At 38.1% G+C, this 18,270-nt stretch overlaps 1 protein-coding gene and 1 pseudogene across 4 annotated transcripts in view; one reads left to right on the top strand and one right to left on the bottom strand.

Moving 5' to 3' along the window:
- The window catches only part of ENTHD1 (ENTH domain containing 1), a 151,487-nt gene extending 133,596 nt beyond the window's left edge, over window positions 1-17,891 (top strand). For all 4 annotated transcript variants that reach the window (XM_055374689.1, XM_019018107.4, XM_055374688.2 and 1 more), the window contains one exon: window positions 16,648-17,891. In XM_055374689.1, the coding sequence (XP_055230664.1) occupies window positions 16,648-17,276 (629 nt within the window). In that variant the 3' untranslated portion in view covers window positions 17,277-17,891. The remainder of the gene's footprint in view (window positions 1-16,647) is intronic.
- Window positions 9,606-10,783, bottom strand: LOC109024516 (mitochondrial fission regulator 2-like; annotated as a pseudogene).
- Window positions 17,892-18,270: the final 379 nt, after the last annotated feature.

Raw genomic sequence — 18,270 nt, 5'->3', positions numbered from 1 at the left:
GTAGATATATATTGCAACATAGCACCAAGAATGGAAAGTTCATGGAATTATACCATTGAAAGATTTCTATATTTTACATGAAATAGTACAGTATTAACTATGATTAACTCATGGTAAGTTAAGCATGCATATTTAATTACGCTTGTAGAAAGAATAGTGGTATAGCCAAAGTCCTACTGAGGAATTAATATGGAATAGTAAAAATATATTCGATCAACACAAAAGAAGAAAGGAGGGACAAAAACAGACAAATAGAAGGCAGATAGCAAAATAGAAGACCTAAATCCAAGCATTTCAATAATTACATTAAATGGAAGTGGAATAAACTTTTCAATTAAGAGGAAGAGACTTTAGATTGGATAGAAAAGCATGAGTCAACTATATGCTATCTATGAGGGAAGTGCTTTAAATACAAAGACATAAATTGATTGAAAGTAAAACAATTAAAAATATGTACCATGCAAGCAGCATAATAAAGTGGGAGTAGCTATATTAATACCAGACAAAACTGACTTCAAGACAAGGATTATTACTAAAAAAGAACATTTCATATTGATACATAGGCCAAAACATTAGGGATATACAGCAACTAAACGTGTGTATGTAACTAATAAAAGAACTTCAAAAATACATGAAGCAAAAACTGACAGAATTATAGGGAGAAGTTACACAAATCTGCAGTTTTAATTTGAGATTTTATTATTCTCAGCAATGGATAGAACTAGGCATAAAAATCCATGAGTATGTAGAAAGTATGAATAACTATTCAAAAACATTAACCTACTTCAAATCTCTAAATCACAACATCCAATCACTGCAGAATACATTATTTTTCTTTTTTTAACATTCTTTTTCAAGTGCAAAATGAACATTCACCAAGAAAGAACACATACTGCATCATTAAAAACAAAAAGTATTTTGAAATAAAGTGCAGTATGAAAACAAACAAAAAGTAACAATAAATTTCAAAAGATTGAAATCTTAAAAAAGTATGGTCTCTGGCCACAGCAGAATTAAATTAGAAATTGGTAACAATGAAATACATAGAAGAACTCCAAATATTTGGAAATTTAGCAATATGCTTCTAAATAATCTATGAGTCAAAGAAGAAATCTGAAGAGAAATGAGAAAATATTTCAAACAATGATAATGAAAATCAAAAAATGTGAGATGCATTAAAACTAGTAGGAAATTGCTAGAGGGAAAATTACAGCTTTAAATGCTTACATAAGAAAGGAAGAATGCCTTAAAAATCAGTAATAGAAGGTTCTAACTTAAGATGCTTGGAAAAAAGGAACAAATTAAACCTAAAGTCAGTAAAAGGAAGTAAACAACAAAAATAAGAATAAATGAAATAAAAACAGATTAAAGGTGGCTCTTTAAAAAGGTTAAAATGTATAAACCCCTATTAAGACTGATCAAAAAAATAATTACAAATTACCAATTCTAAGAATTAAAGATAGTATATAACTAACAAACCTATAGATTACCAAAAGATTATGAGAGAGTATTATGAACAACATTATGGCCATAGATTTGATGCCTTAGTTGAAATGGATAAGACAACTGGCTAAAACTGACCTGAGAAGACCTTTTTGTTCGTCAAATAAGCTGGGGAAAAAAGACATATAGATACACACATATACACAAACACACATATACATATATTATCAAAAACACATCACAGAGAAAACCTCAGTCCCCTGTAGTCTTACTAGTGAATTCTAAGAAAGAAGTAATGATAATCATGTGCCCATTTTTTCAGAAAGTAGGAAAGGAAGGACCACCCAACTCATTTTATGAAGCTAGCATAATCTAATGCCAAAATCTGACAAAGACATTTCAAGAAAAGTAAATTATAGACCAACATTCCTCAAAAATTTACACAAATGTAGAAATCCTTAATAAAATATTAGCAAATCAAATCCAGCAACATAGAAAAATAATAATACATCATGACCAAGTGGGATTTTTCCCCGAATTATAAGGTTGGTTTGACATTTGAAAATCTGTAACTGTAATCTACCATATTAACAGAATCAGATGGAAATGATAAAATTATCTTGATTCATGCAGAAAAGCATTTGGCAAAATTCTACACTCATTTACAATCTTTAAAAAATTTAAGCAAACTATGAATAAGAGGGAACTTCGCTCAAGCTGGTAAAGGGTATATATTTTTAAAGGGTATACTTTTTAGGCCAGATATGGTGGCTCACACCTGTAATCCCAGCACTTTGGGAAGCCAAGGCAGGAGGATCAGTTGAGGCCAGGAGTTCAAGATCAGAGTGGTCAACATAGTGAGACCCTGTCTCTACAAAAAATTTAAAACATTAGCCAGGCATGGTGGCATGTGCCTGTAATCCCAGCTGTTCAGGAGGCTGAGGTGGGAAGGTCACTTGAGCCCAAGAGTTTGAGGCTGCAGCGAGCTATGATTGCCCCACTGCACCCCAGCCTGGGCAACAGAGCAAGACCCCCGTCTCCAAAATAAATAAATAAATAAAATGTTTTTTAAAAAGCCCTAATATGTACTGCTGACATAATTAATGATAAAAGACTGAATGCATTACCACTCAGATCAGCAACAAAGAAAGGATGGCTGCTGTCACCGCTTTTATTCAACATTGTATTAGAGGTCTTAGGCAGTGCAGTTAGGCCAGAAAAATAAATAAAAGGCATATGTATTGGAAAGGAAGAAATAAAATGTTTTTATTCGAAGATGATAGGATTATCTGTGTGGAAGATCTCAAAGAGTCTGTCAAACAGGCTACTAGACCTAGTAGGTGAGTTTAGCAAGATTTCAGGATACATAGTTAGCATAAAAAATGTATTGTCCCAACCTGGACAACTGTATTAGTCTGTTTTCACACTGCTACCAATAACTAAGACTAGGTAATTTATAAAGGAAAGAAGTTTAGTTGACTCACAGTTCCTCATGGCTGGGGAGGCCTCAAGAAACTTAGAATCATGGTGGAAGGAGAAGCAGGCACCTTTTTCACAAGGTGGTAGGAGAGAGAGTGCATGAAGGAGGAACTGTCAAACACTTATAAAACCATCAGATCTCGTGAGAATTCACTCACTATCATGAGAACAGCATGGGGGAAACCACCCCATGATCCAGTCACTTCCCTCCCTTGACACGTGGGGAATACAATTCGAGATGAGATTTGAGTGGGAACACAGAGTCAAACCATATCAACAACATAGGGAGACCCTGTCCCTATTTTAAAATTTAAAAATTTTTTTTTTTGAGATGGAGTTTTGCTTTGTCACCCAAGCTGGAGTGCAGTGGGGTGATCTCGGCTCACTGCAACCTCTACCTCCTGGATTCAAGTGATTCTCCTGCCTCAGCCTCCTGAGTAGCTGGGATTACAGGCACGTGCCACCATGCCCAGCTAATTTTTGCATTTTTAGTAGAGATGGGGTTTCGCCATGTTGACCAGGCTGGTCAAACTGCACCTGGTCGAAAATTTTTAATTTTTTTTTAAATTTAGCCTGGCATGGTGGTGCACACCTTGTGGTCCCAGCTCCTTGGGAACCTGAGGTGGGAGGATCGCTTGAGCCCAGGAGTTCAAAGCTGCAGTGATCTATGATTGCACCACTGGACTCCAGCTTGGGCAACAGAGTGAGACCCTATCTCAAAAAACAAACAACAATAATAAATAATTAGAAGCTGAAATTAAAACAGTACCATTTACAGTAGCATTTTTAAAAAACAAAATACTTAACAAAAGACATGTAAGACCTCTGCAGTGAAAACTATGAAACATTTCTGAGAGCAATTAAAGACCTAAATAAGTTGAGAAGATACACAGTGTTCATGTATTGGAAGACTCAGTATTGTTAAGATGTAATTTTTCTCCAAATAGCTCTGCAGATTCAATGCAGTCCCAGAAGGCTTTTTTTTTTTTTTTGGTAGAAATTGACAAGCTGAGTCTTACATTTAAATGGAAATACAAAGTATCTAGAATAGCCAAAACGATCCTGAAAGCAAAAGAACAAAGTTGGAGGACTCCTACTACCTAATTTCAAGTCTTACCGTAAAGCTATAGTAATCAAAATAGTGTGATATTGTCTCTATTGTACATATATTTTTGTATCATTTTTATAAATACTTTGAAGCTTTTATAAATGTTGAAATATTGACCCTCTGATTGAAATTTCTTGAACATCAGGTAAGGTGATTGGTTGAATAATAGAATAATATTTTCCTCCAGTCATTGCTGTGGTACTTAACTTGCTTATGTAATTGCTTAACTATAATATTTTAACATTGATTTGTAAAAATATATGTGTGTGTGACCAGGCACCGTGGCTCACGCCTGTAATCTCAGCACTTTGGGAGGCCAAGGCAGGAGGATCACTTGAGGTCAGGAGTTCAAGACCAGCCTGGTCAACATAGTGAAAGCTTGTGTCTACTAAAAATACAAAAATTAGCCAGGTGTGGTGACATGCCTGTAATCCCAGCTACTCAGGAGGCTGAGGCAGGAGAATCACTTGAACCTGGGAGGCGGAGGTTGCAGTGAGCCCAGATCACGCCACTGCACTCCATCCTGGGTGACAGAGCGAGACTCTCTCTGAAAAAGTGTGTGTGTGTGTGTGTGTGTGTGTGTGTGTGTGTGTGTGTGTGTGTGAGAGAGAGAGAGAGAGAGAGAGAGACAGAGACATTGATAGGTTTAACAACATTTAACAAATTCTTAATAGGGTGAAATACAGTATTTCTCTGTTGATAAATTAAGGTCAAATTATTTCATAATTGGTCAGAGCATGGCTTGGCTCCATGACGGAGGGCCACAATTTGAAAGTTGCCTAGTTCCGCAGAAGAGGCAGCATGAGCCTGATAGGAGAGGATGGCAAAGCTCCCAGTCCTAGAGGGAGATTGGAGAATAAATCGAATGTCCCTTTAAACCTCACCATAAATTCAAGCTAGGCTCCTACTTGGATGAATAGCATAGTTGCTGACAGCACAGGCTCTGGAGTGAGATTGCCTGGGATCATAATCCCAGCCCACCCACTAAATGTGCAACCTTAGGCAAGACACCTGACCTCTTGCAGGTCAGTATCTTCATCTATAGAACAAAGATAATGATGGAACTACCACATTGAGATATTGTGGGGATTTAATAAATTTACAAATGCAAAGTGTGTAGAGTGGAACCTGGTGATAGGGTAAGTGTAATGTAAAATTTGCTATTATTATTCAAGTGTACATATTTTTAATTCCACCTTTAGAACTGCAGAACCTCAGTCCCATCCTAACCCTCAAAATCCTCTCTAGCTGTTTCCAAAAGTACCCAGGAGTTTCTCATTTTATGCTCAGGAACAAGTAAATGCCTATCCTTCCAGAAAGGGCATTCCAAGCAAAGGAATGATACAGAATTGTAACCAAGCAAAGAGATTCTGGGGAGCTCCAGTTCTCCATCAAGCAGCTGGAGTAGTTTGATCACTAGTACTCCCCAACTTACAGTGGACTGATCACCATGTTCTTAAAGCCCTGGGAAGCCTAGCTTCTGCCTCTCTAACCAGCCCGATATTTTCTCAATTTGTCAGATAAACCATCTTGCTTCACTACGGTTGTTCCCTCTGACCAGAACACTCCCGGCCCACCCCTTCCCCTGGTTCACTCCTACTCATCCTTCAGAGGTCAGCTCGAATATCACTTCTTTAAGATTTCCTGACCTCCTAGGGTATTTCAAATCCCCCTAACCATATGCTATCTTAGTACCCTATAATTATCCTCATCACACTGTCATTCTAGTTGACTGCATTTGTACTAAGTTATTTGATATATTAATATTTCTTCCCAACTGAAATGTCATCTTCATAAGAGATCATGTCTGCTGTTTCTTATTGCATCCCCAGCAGCAAACACAGTAGCTTGCACATAGTCAGTATTCAATATTTAATAAGTGAACCAAAGGCAGCTTAGTAAAGCAGAAGTGGAAAGTGTGCATGAAGAAGCGGTAGAAGAAAACACTGGAAAATTAAGCCAGACAGATGATAGGAGCTATGTGTGCCAGGTTAAGAAATTTGAACTTTAATTTGAAGACAGTGCTGGTCAGTAAAGGCCTTAAGCTAGGCTAATGACCTTGTTTTAGAAATGTGAAATGCTGATCTGGCCAGTGAAATTGGAGGTGAGGAACACTTCAAAGGCTGTTGTAGAAAACCAGGTGAGAGGTGTTAGACAACAGAGGGTGAGGTAGAGGGAGATAGCCAGGAGCCTTAGGTGGATCATGATCTGAGAGAGGTGAACTAGAGTCAAGAATCCAGAAAGAAAGAGACTCACCCCATCTGGAGGGCCTGTAAGGAAGGAGGAAAAAGGATGTGTCAGATGTGAGGGAAGGGTTTGTTGTTACTGCTTGTTATTTGTAATAAATAAGATGTATTGAGCCTTTGTGTGCCACACACTGTGAGTAATGGCCTCAGTTTCTTCTCATCAGAGGTCACCTGCCAAGCCTGAGGGATGTGGAGTGGTATAGGGACCATGAAGAGAATGCTTAGGTTTAGAACAGACACTGTAGAGAATGGAAGAAGGAGCTGGCAAGATGCTGGGAGAGCATGATTGGTGCCACCCTAGTGTGCAGAGGCCTGTGGTTTTCTCCAGTGGGACCGAGCAGCCTGGGCACAGGAATGAAAAGGGTGGATATTTAGATCAAAATAGAATTAGGGCAGTGGGTGGCAAACTACAGCCTCTGGGCCAAATCTGGCTCACTGCCTGTTTGGTAAATAAAGTTTTATTAGAATACAACCATGCTAATTTGCTGTTTTTGTGCTGCAACAGGCAGAGTTGAATAATTGCCACAGAGACTATATGTCCCACAAAGCCCAAAATATTTGCTATCTGGTCCTTTACAAAAATGGTTTGCTGACCCCTGGATTACAAGTTAGCAGGTAAGGCAGAATACATGGCAGCAAGGGAGTGGTAAGAAAGTGGTTGAAGGGGTGGAGAATGGGGATCTAGACTGGTTAAGAAAGGAAGCAAAGCCAGGCAGGCATTGATAGAGTGGGAGAAAATATGAGGATTTTCGTTGCATCTGTTCTCTCAGTGAGGCCAAAGTATCAATACGTTAAAAAGAATGGGAGAGCTGGAAGTAAGCGAGAAGAAAAGTAATTTTGGAAAACAGGTTTCAGAGGAGGGCAGTCCTGAGTGATGACATGTTCTAGGGACTACTCAGAGGAATGGCTGAAGGTCATTGCGGTGAGGAATTCAAGAAACAGTGAGGCCAGGATGGATGGCTAGTCTCCATGGACATTGGCGTCACTCAGGGTGATGGAGAATAGAGAAGATAGTGTCTGTGTTCCAGTTTTGTTTTAAGAAGTATTTGTTTATATGAAGGGTCCAGGTCTGGCATTATAACCTTTTCGGAGATAACGAGTTAGGAAAATTAAAAAATTCTTGCACACTCATATTTTAGTGGATCTCAACTATCAGGAAAGTGAAGGCAGCCACCTAATACACCTTAATATTTGTACCAAACGAGAGGGATGTATTTGCTGCTGCAACCTCATTTGATCTTGATACTAAATAACTCTGTTCTTGGAACAGCTCATTTCTTCCCCTCAGTTTAAGTCTTAAATTATTTATCTGTAGCTCAAACTATTCTTTCAAGTTATTAGATACTTGATCATGTACACAAGAAAAGGAGGAGGAAGCTAGTAGATTCTTGGAAGCTAGAAATGGTGGCAGACAGCCTTCAGTATATTCTCATAAGCCACAGTTATAGTAAGTATGTTCCGCTACACTGGTCTTGGCTTTCTAATTTTTTTGGAGGAAAAAATTCAGTATTCTACACTTTCTCATATTGGATAGTGGTAAGCATTGTCACTGCCTTCATCCTTTTTTCCTATCCAATTGGCTTTGTTTTTTACCATGGTCTTCACTAGTAGTTGTTCTAGATACCTGTTTTTCAGTCCACCTTTGAAAGTGAAAGAAATCAAACTTGACACACACACACAAGACCCATTAACCATGCACTTTTCCTTTTTGTCTGTAAAAGGCTTCAGAGCCAGAAACTGAGGAAAATGGTAGAAAACAGTTCTGCAAAGTGTCTTGGCAAAGCCTGAGTTACTGGTCAGGCTGGCTCAGAAGCACCGTGCAGAGTAGAGTTGAAGGCAGCCTTCATCATCCCTCCAGGGAGGCAGCCCCAGCAACTCTTGTAGTATACGTCTCCTGCCTGCTGTTTCACAGGCAAAAAACCACACCTATTTAATTTTCAAAGCTTATACTTTATACTTTATAGGTAAGTGAGAAAACTCATCTTTAATCCAATTTTCCCAATTAAAATTTAGCATAAGTGATTAAGAGTTTTCCTAAATCTATTATTTTATGTAGCATATTTATAATGACATTAAATTTCCAAATGTTACTTTTTAAAAATTGAAATCTAATTAATGTACCATAAAATGCATCCTTTTAAAATGTATGATTTAGTAGCTTTTAGTTTATTCTCAGTTGTGAAATCATCACCACTAATTCAGAAACACTTTCATCACTGGCTAGAAGTCCTACACTCATTAGCAGTCACTCCCCATTCTTCTTTCCCTCTAATTCCCATCAACCACAGATCTTGTTGTCTCTATGTATTTGCCTATTCTAAACATTTCATATAAATGGAATCATGCAATATGTGGCCTTTTGTGTCTGGCTTATTTCACTTAGCCTAGTATTTTCAAGATTCATCCATGTTGTAACATATATCAGTACTTCATTGCTTTTTATGGCTAATTCCATTGTAACAAGATATATATAGATACAGATAGATAGAAAAATAGAATATAGTATACCAAAAAGTATATAGTATATAGTATACCAAAAAGTATATCTATTTCTCTCTCTCTTCTATAGAGATCTGTCTCTCTTCTATAGAGACAGAGAGAGAAATAAAGCTTTCTCTCTTCTATAGAGATAGAGAAATAGATATGCTTTTGGCTATTACAAATAATTCTGCCACAAACATTTGTGTAAAATGTTACATTTTTATTTTTTAAGGCTCATGTATTATACACTCTACAAAAGAACAGAGTATAAATGTAGTAAAGAACAAAGGAAACAAAAATGACAGGCATACACATTTACATAGCAAGTATGGACAAAACTTGTCAAGATTCTTTAAATACTTCTACTTTTAACATTTAACAGTCAAAATCAGTTTCTACAAATAATTTATTGTCTCAGCAAGAAGTTTTAGAAGACTCAACCACTGTCTTAATGAAAAAAGTTTAATTTTATCCTCTTTGAAAATCTCCAAATTGCTGGAAGCCAAGTAAACCAGATCAGTACCAATTTTTAAAAGATTCAAAGGCTTTTAAGCCTATGACTTCTCAGGAAGTCATAATTGCTTAGAAAAATTATTCAAAGTATGTGTTCAGCTTTTAATTATATTAACATGCAAGAAAAAACATCTGTACATCTAATTATCATCAGTTGCCAGTTGATTCCTGGATCTTCCAAAACCAGAGACAAGTCTTCTTAAGAATCAAGGCTTTTCAGACCTCTCCACTAATACATTGCAGTATGCAGACTTTGTTTAACTTCGTTTAACAGAAGAGAAGATCCTTTGAAGTGTAGTGGAAGACAGGCTGACATATTTCTGTGGTCTCTCCTTCTACGTGTAGACACAGCTTTTGTTGCTGATACCTTGGTCAACAGCCTTTGTGCTTATCAGTTCTTCCTTAGTTCACTGTCCTTCTGACTGAGAAATGTGATGTCCAAATGTTGAAGTTTCTGGACAAGAAAATGGAGAAGCCTCCTAAGATCTGTTTTCTTTCTCAAATGAATCATCTTTTTGAAATGCAAATTTCTGCTTAAGTGCATGAGACGTTAAAGACATCGGATCCCAATATGAATTTTTTATTTTCCTCTTATGAATGGGTCTGCCACCAGGTGACTGTTCAATTGCACAGAGCTTCACTTTATTTATGTCCTCTAGAACATCCAACATGTTTAGAACATCTTTATTTCTGTGGCTTTTTGGATGATGACTATACTAGCACCTGGGTGCTGTTTGTTCATTTCAGTAGCTGGATTATCTGAGTCACAAATATTATTAGATCCTAGTTGTATGGGAAGAAAACATGGAAGCTAGAGAGAAGAAAACTGAGGAGGAAGTGGTAGTGGAGGAGGAGAAGAAAGCATTGAACTTGGAAACTGATTTTTATTATGTTAAGGCTCATTATACACTCTACAAAGGAACAGAGTATAAATGTAGTAAGGAACAAATATATATGTGTGACTCCCCACTCAGCTGAACAGCCCCTGATGATGGCATTTGTCCCAAACTAATGGGCCCATCATTCAAGCCAAAGGAACTAGAATTTGTACTGTTTTTCAGTTCCTGCATTTCCAAAATTGCAGGAATCTGAGAGTGAAGAAAAGTTAGCTCATCTTCAAGGGCACCTATTTTTTTTTTAATTGCAGCTTCATTTACAAGCAGATCATTTTTCACTGGTTTGTTGTGTTTTAGAGCAGATGACACTGGATCCCAAACTAGTTGCAAAGGATGGACACATTCCATTTTCTCTTCATTTTTCCATATACTATTTTGAAATCTGAGAAAACTGGCTTCCTCGACATTTGCCACACACAAAATATCAGCAAAAGATGAAACAATAGATCCAGAATTATCAGAGTCTACAGAGTTCAAGAACTGGATCAACTCAAAAAATTGTGCCTTCAACAAGGTTCTAACAGAAGCATTTTCTCATTAATATGAACAGTATTCCTAGTTGATCCATAGTCTTTATTTTCCCAAATCAGCAAAACCTGATCTGTAGGAACGCCAGAATATTCACTATGAGAGACACTGATGAAGCAAATACAGAAGCCAATTCAAGGAAGCATTGTCAGTTTCCTGGTACCTTTCTCTAAAAGCTGGCCTTCCGGCAACTACCAGAATGGCAAATGGAGGGCATTATGAATCCTGTCTCGGAATCCTCCATTGAAGAGGCACTGATCCTGGTCCAGGAGTACGCAGACATCAACCTGGTGTCTGCTCGCACACCTTGGCTTGCAGGCCACAGGCAGTAACGATGACCTCACTGAGGGGTGTGAGATCAACCCAGTGCCCAGCCCTGGAACCCCTTGCTCAGCCAGGGTAACTCCCTAGGCGGCATGGTTGCCTCCTCCTGTTCCCAGCCAACCTATCACCGGTCCCGAGGACAGGACCCCTCAGTGTTACATTTTAAACCATGGAACAAAATCAGAATATTTTAATTTGTATATAGTTAACTTGACAGACATTGTATATCAGCTAGGAAAACTGAAAGAGGTGAATTGGAGAATGACAAAAACTTCTCTGTTTTACAGTGAACTATTTAAAGTGTTTAGTTGACCAAAGACCTTCTGCTTACAGAAAGAGTTATATCTCTAGCTCATAAGAGTTTTTAATTATTTCTAGAAATTTCTCAGTTTATTTTTGCAGCACGGTTCTAAATGCTTTTAAAATGGAAAGTTTTAATATCACGATTAACTGGTCCAATATTATTTATGAGTATAATAAGTTAAAGTTAACACATCAGCATTTGGAATAATTTCATCAGGGCTATCTTCAAGCAAGCCCAACATTAATTGGTGTGCATATATCACACAATGAGATTTTAAAATACAGCGATTTATTGTAGCTTATTTCGGTTCTGCTGAGTAGACTGTGTGAATGATAACAAGAGACCCAAATAACTTCTGTAGTGAGCCTGGGCAGGAGAACTAAATGGGCAGTGAGGATGCACCCTGGAGAGCAGCTTGAAGTATGTGTACAGCTGTGGAGTGTTTGGAAACAAAAGTAAATTGGTATGCGGCAATTATAGATGAAGTGGCTTTTTATAAGCAAAAGCATCATGTAGCCTATGACTCAAAGCTGCAAAACTGTAAACAATGATAAGCGATTTCATCAGCAGTTGTAGTCATAAGGCAAAAGAAAGGTGGCTAAATAGTAGAAAGCAGTGGGTCCCAGACTTTAGCATACCTCAGAAACACCTGGCAGCTTGTTACAACTTAGTTTTCTGGGCCCAACCCCCCAGTTTCTGATTTAGTAGATCTGGGACCCAAGAAATTCATTACTGACAAATTCCCAGGTGATGCTACTGCAGTCACATTTTGAGAACCACTGGCATCAATTTAAATACCAGGTTTTTTAGTCACAGCATATATCTGTGACTAACCTAACTGCGTATCTTTAAATATATACGATAACATGGGGGCCAGGCTCGGTGGCTAACGCCTGTAATCCCAGCACTTTGGGAGGCCGAGGCGGGCAGATCACGAGGTCAGGAGATTGAGACCATCCTGGCTAACACAGTGAAACCCTGTCTCTACTAAAAATACAAAAAAAAATTAGCCGGGCGTGGTGACGGGCACCTGCAGTCCCAGCTACTCGGCAGGTGGAGGCAGAAGAATGGTGTGAACCTGGAGGTGGAGCTTGCAGTGAGCTAAGATCGCGCCACTGCACTCCAGCCTGGGCAACAGAGGGAGACTCCGTCTCAAAAAAACAAAAAAAAGAAAATGATATTAATATTTGACTCAAATATTATTTCCGTCTTGGCCTACTTAAAATGTTTCTTATTAAGTTATTCTTTCTGACTAGAAGGAACCCAAATTCTATTTCTAGAGTCTTTTCTTAGTACTTTAACAGATATGTTTTGAGTCCTAGAATCCTTTTTTTTTTTTTTTTTTTTTGGAGACAGGGTCTCACCCTTTTGCCCAGGTTGGAGTGCCCTGGCATGACCACGGCTCACTGCAGCCTCAAACTCCCAGGCTCAGGTGGTCCTCCCACTTTAGTCTCCCAAGTAGGTGGGACCACAGGTACACGCCACCATGCCCAACTAATTTTTGTACTTTTTGTAGAGAAGGGGTTTCGCCATGTTGCTCAGGCTGTTCTCAAATTCCTGGGCCCAAGCTATCCTCCCACCTCGACCTCCCAAAGGGCTGGGATTACAGGTGCGAGCCACCATGCCCTGCCGGGTCCTAGAATCTCATCAAAAATAGATAAGTTCTGTAAAGTGATGCACCGATCTTGCCTCAAATATCCCTACCAAATGGTTATTCAGGCTGTGCATGAGCTCTGAGCATCACTCACCATTATTATTTTCGTGTGTGAAGAACCATGACAATGAGAAAGTTTTTTTTTAATTAAGTGGGCTAAAATCTGTTTTCTGTAAGTTCTACCTGTTGATCCCAGTTCTAGCTCCTGCAAACTATGAGTAATAGAAGGTATTATTATTAAGGTTTTCTGATTGTCTTCAAATAATTAGATATAGCCTCTCATCCTTCTACCATCTCTTTTCGGGTAAAGATTAGCATATCCATCAACCATTTCTTATAGATAAGATGTCAAGTCCCCTCACTATCCTGGTTACCTGCCTTCTAAATTTTATACTCAAAATTTAACATAATTCTGTAATACAGTAAAAATAATTCTAATGTAATAGAATTGTGTGGAAGTATAGAATTGTGATTAAGATCATATTCTATGACATCAGAGAAACTTGAATTTGAATCCCATCTTCCCCTTTTCTAGCCTTGTGGTCTTGGGAAAGATTTTTAGCCTCTTTCAGATTCCCTTGCCTCATATTTGAAACGGGGTTATAAAACCTACTCCATCTGGTGCTAAACAAAGAGAATTTAAAAACAACTATTTGAGGGGGCCAGGCACAGTGGCTCACAGAGGTAATCCCAGCTTCGGGAGGCTGAGGAGTGAGGATCACTTGAGGCCAGGAGTTTGAGACCAGCCTTGCCAATGTAGCAAGAGCCCTTCTCTACAAAAAATTCAAGAAAAGAGCCAGGCATTGGTGGCCCACACCTGTAGTCTCAGCTACTAGGAAGGCTGAGGCGGGAGGATTGCTTGAGCCCAGGTTGAGGCTGCAGTGAGTCATGACTGCACCACTGCACTCCAGTCTGGGTGACAGAGCAAGGTCCTGTTTCTAAATAAAAAGAAAAAAAAAAACAAAACAGGCATTTGAAAAGTGGTTAAGTCCTTAGACAGGTGAACAATTAACCATGAATACCCACCTACCTCTGCAACCCGTGGCGGAGTCTGAAGATTTGTTTTCTGGAGAGGGAAGATGGAAGGTCTCTGAAATGAGGGATGCTAGGTAGAGTTACAAGTGTGGGCACTGTCACCAAAACCACAGGATTATGTAATGATATGTAAACCACATGCTGAATGCTGCAGCCCCCTCCCCTTGCTGGCCTCCCAGCACCCTGGTAGCTAGACCTTTACCCTCTAGGTAGGAGATAGAATAACTTTTCTCCTAGAACCTAACTGGCCTAGAGGAAAGAACTAAAGATACTGACATTAGTGGTTCCCCAACAAATGACTATTCACTGAAGCTCAAAGTTGACAAGTGCCATACACACACTCAACGTTCCTTTCAACTTGTAATCCTCCACACTTAAACATAAGCAGGCAGCAAGGGGTACCAACATCTGAAAAAAAAAAACTTCTAATATAAAACATTGAAACAAAAACAAAGAAAAATAATTTTGAGGAAACATACACTATGAAGGGAAAGGAAAACTTTTTCAAAGAAGCTTATTATCCTCAAAGAAATAAGAGAATACAGTATATGAAACAAGAACAAGACATTACAAAAAGAATTTCTGAAAACCAAAAAAAAGAGCTCTTGGAAATTTAAAAATATAATAGCAGAAATATAAGCAATCAATGAGAGGATTGGAAGCTAAAGTTGATAAAATCTACATTGAAGTAAAGCAGAAAGACGGAGGCGGGGAAAATGGGAAAGAAAAGTAAGAAAATTAGAAGATACTAGTCCAAGAGATCTAACATCTGACAAGAGGAGGTTTTGAAAGAGACAACAGAGAAAACACAGAGGAGAAAATAAGTGATTAAATCATTTAGAATAATTTTCTGGGGCTGAAGGAAATAGGTCGCCTGATTGAGTTGACCTCAGTGAGCGAAAATAGTCTCACTTCAGGGTACATCACTGAGAAGTTTCCAAACCCTCTGAAACAAAGAGGAAATTCTGTAATGCTTCAGAGATAAAACAGGTTACATGCAATGAATAAGAATTCGAATGGCTCCAACCCCTGCACAGCAATACTAGAAACAAGAAGACAGTGAAATGTGGCCTTCAAAATTCTGAAAGAAGGATTTCTGACCTAGAATTCTTTAACCAAACGATCATTAAGCCTAAAAGCAGAGTACAGACATTTTCAGACATGCAGGTTCTCAAAACGTTTACTTCTCATGGCTATCGTCATTAACATGCCCACTACCATCTTTCCACCTTTTTAATCCAAAGATAGTCTGTCTCGATTAGCCTGACCTAGATTCCTAACTGTTCTTGGCTTTTCTTGACCATGTGCTGATGAAGTTCCTGCTTTCCTTTTCATGTCCCTGCTGCTGCATCGGCTGAGAATATATTTCATCCCCAAAAAAGTTTTGTGATTGGAATTTTTCCTGAGAACTGGAGATAGGCCATGGAAAGCTTTGAAGCAAAAAATAGAAGCTGCCTGCCCTGGCCATAGTTTTTACAGGAGGTCCAATTTAGTTTAGAAGGGACATGAATATGTAAAGCAAAATAGAATAATGTAGAAAAATAAGCCATGTGTTCTCATTAGTAAGCATCAATTTCCCTCTTCTGTGACTTACAATGGAACTTTTTTTTAAGTAGTAAGTTCAGAGTTCGTTGCAAAGAGTTTAGAACTGGATTCCACCAATTTGTATCACATATCATAAGTGAATGTAAATAGATATTCCAGGAAGAAGAGAAAAAAGTTCCATGTTTAAGAAAGCTTGGAAGACACTTGAATAAATTACCAAAGATTTCTCAGAACTTTAAATGCACTGATGGACACTGTTAATCTCCTTTTGGGAGGCACAGTATGCAACTGCCCAGGTGTATTGACTATGAAGCCTGTTTTTACAAAACATCTTCTAACATCTGAAGGAACACAGTGTTTCTCAGAAAAGTTTGGGAAATAATGATTTAGAATGAAGTGTGGGAGATTTAATATGATTTTGCCAGAAAGGAAGTAAAAACTTTCCCAAATATGTAATTTTATGTGGAAAAAAAGGCTTAGAATGCTTTTTACTTCACTTAGTTTCTTGGTGAGAAAAAAAATGATTATATACGTGTGCTAAAGTGTTCTAGATTTCAGATGTGTTGGACTTCAGTCTTGATTATATTTCACTATAGACAGAAAAATATTTATTTCACTAACTTTTGGGTACTTGTAGTTGGTAGTTCATTTTGCCATAATAATCTCTACAGGAAAAAAAATTAAAAAGTTGAAGGAATCTGTTACAGGTTTCTCACTTTCTACTTTAAATACCAACTTAAAATGCTGGCAGTCAGTAGAATGGGGTTTAATACTTTTCTACTCTCTCTGATTAAGTTTAGTGTAAAAATATGTTGGGCAGGGTTTGAGTCAAGATGAGTCAAGATGAATATTGATAATTCTATTTTAGTTTCATTTCCATGGTATTATTGATATATAATACATCTGTAGATTTTCTTAGTTTCCTGCTTTGGGTTTTTTTAAGCTTATTATGAATAGTTAACATTTAAAATTCTAAGCAGTTTATTTATGTTGAGCCCTTCCAGATAGGCTTTTACATTATAAAATTATTTTAGCTATTACTCTCATTTGTATGTTGCATAAATCTTTTTTCTCTCATTTACACATTTTAGTTTCAACTGCTTCTGAGGGAGCATCTTCCTTTTCTCCTTTATCCATGTCATCTCCTGATTTAGCCTCTCCAGAGAAGTCAGCTCATCTCTTATCCCCGATTCTGGCTGGACCTTCCTTCTGGACTTTGTCCCATCAACAGTTGTCTTCTGCCTCCTTTAAAGATGAAGATAAGACAGCCAAGCTACATCACTCCTTTGCTTCTAGGGGCCCAGTGTCTTCTGATGTAGAGGAAAATGATAGCCTCAATCTACTGGGAATTCTTCCAAATAACTCTGATTCTGCTAAAAAGAATATAAGTCACATTTCTAGTAGTCACTGGGGGGAGTTTTCCACCCAAAATGTAGACCAGTTCATCCCTCTGTCCTTTTCTGGTTTTCAGTTAACCAAAGACTTCCCCCAGGAACCTGAAGCAAAGAATTCCATTAGTGTTCTTTTAAGGGAGGTAAAACGTGCGATCGCTAGATTACATGAAGATCTGAGCACAGTGATCCAAGAACTTAATGTCATCAATAACATCTTGATGAGCATGAGTCTGAATAGTTCACAAATAAGCCAGTCTTCCCAGGTCCCCCAGTCTTCTGAGGGGAGCTCAGATCAGATTAATCATCACAATATCTATTTTCGATAGAACTCGTGTGGTTCCACTTCCCCAAGACTTACGTTAGCATTGTATAAATTCATATTACTATGGCAAAAAAGGGGATGGTTTAATTTTTCCTTGTCAGGTTTATTAGCAAGTATCTTTCAAACTAATACTTTCATTTGGGTGGTTTATTTTTTAAAAGGGAAAGATGTCACCTTTGATAATTTCAGATTTAGATATTAGTTCATTTGAAACAGAAGAGAATTTCATTCTTTCATGCTCTGTACCTCAAATGGGTTAAGCATTAGTGAAAATTGTGGTAAGACCTCAAACTGCAAATGACTATTCAAGAGCTTTTGGATAAGGAGGCAGGAAGAAGCTCTTTATCTTTCAACTGTATGGAGCTTGTTAACAAGCCTCTGAGGTGACCTAGGAGGATTGAGTTTGGGGGTATACATTTCACACATGCTTTTGCAAGTTTTAGGTTCTGCAACCAAGGGCCAGAAATCTTTTCTTTCTTCCAGATGCTAGTGTTAGGAGTTAAATGGAAACAAGAAGGACATGGGGCAAATGTTTTTACTGTCAATGTATATTGCAAGGTGAATTCAAATGCATCCTTTTATTCTACTTCAGAAAATAAATTTGATATTTTTCATCTTCTGTGTATCTTTTTAATTCATTAAGACAGCCTTTCAAATAGAAATGTCTCAGTTATTTATGGGCAAAACAGTCCGGTTTGGGGATTACAGGCCAGTGATTCCCAACCCTGCTGCACACTGGAATCACCACAGAAGCTTTTCTTTTGTTTTATATTTGTCTGAGAGAATCGTGTAATGGGCTCCATGTGCCCATCACTCAGTTTCAACAATTACCAACTCGAGGCTAAAATAATCCTGATTATTTTGAAGACATACGAAACATTTTTAAAATATACTAATGCCAGGGTCCTGCTCCCAGACAAATTGAAACTGGTTTTCATCATGCAGACTGGATTAGGTGATAAAGGAATTGTCAGTGAAAAGACCTTAAAGCTGGAGGA

This window comes from Gorilla gorilla, chromosome 23, assembly GCF_029281585.2.
Source record: "Gorilla gorilla gorilla isolate KB3781 chromosome 23, NHGRI_mGorGor1-v2.1_pri, whole genome shotgun sequence".
NCBI classification, from domain to species: domain Eukaryota; kingdom Metazoa; phylum Chordata; class Mammalia; order Primates; family Hominidae; genus Gorilla; species Gorilla gorilla.
The sequence above is the reverse complement of the archived record's forward strand: the minus strand, read 5'-3'. Positions and strand labels throughout refer to the sequence as shown.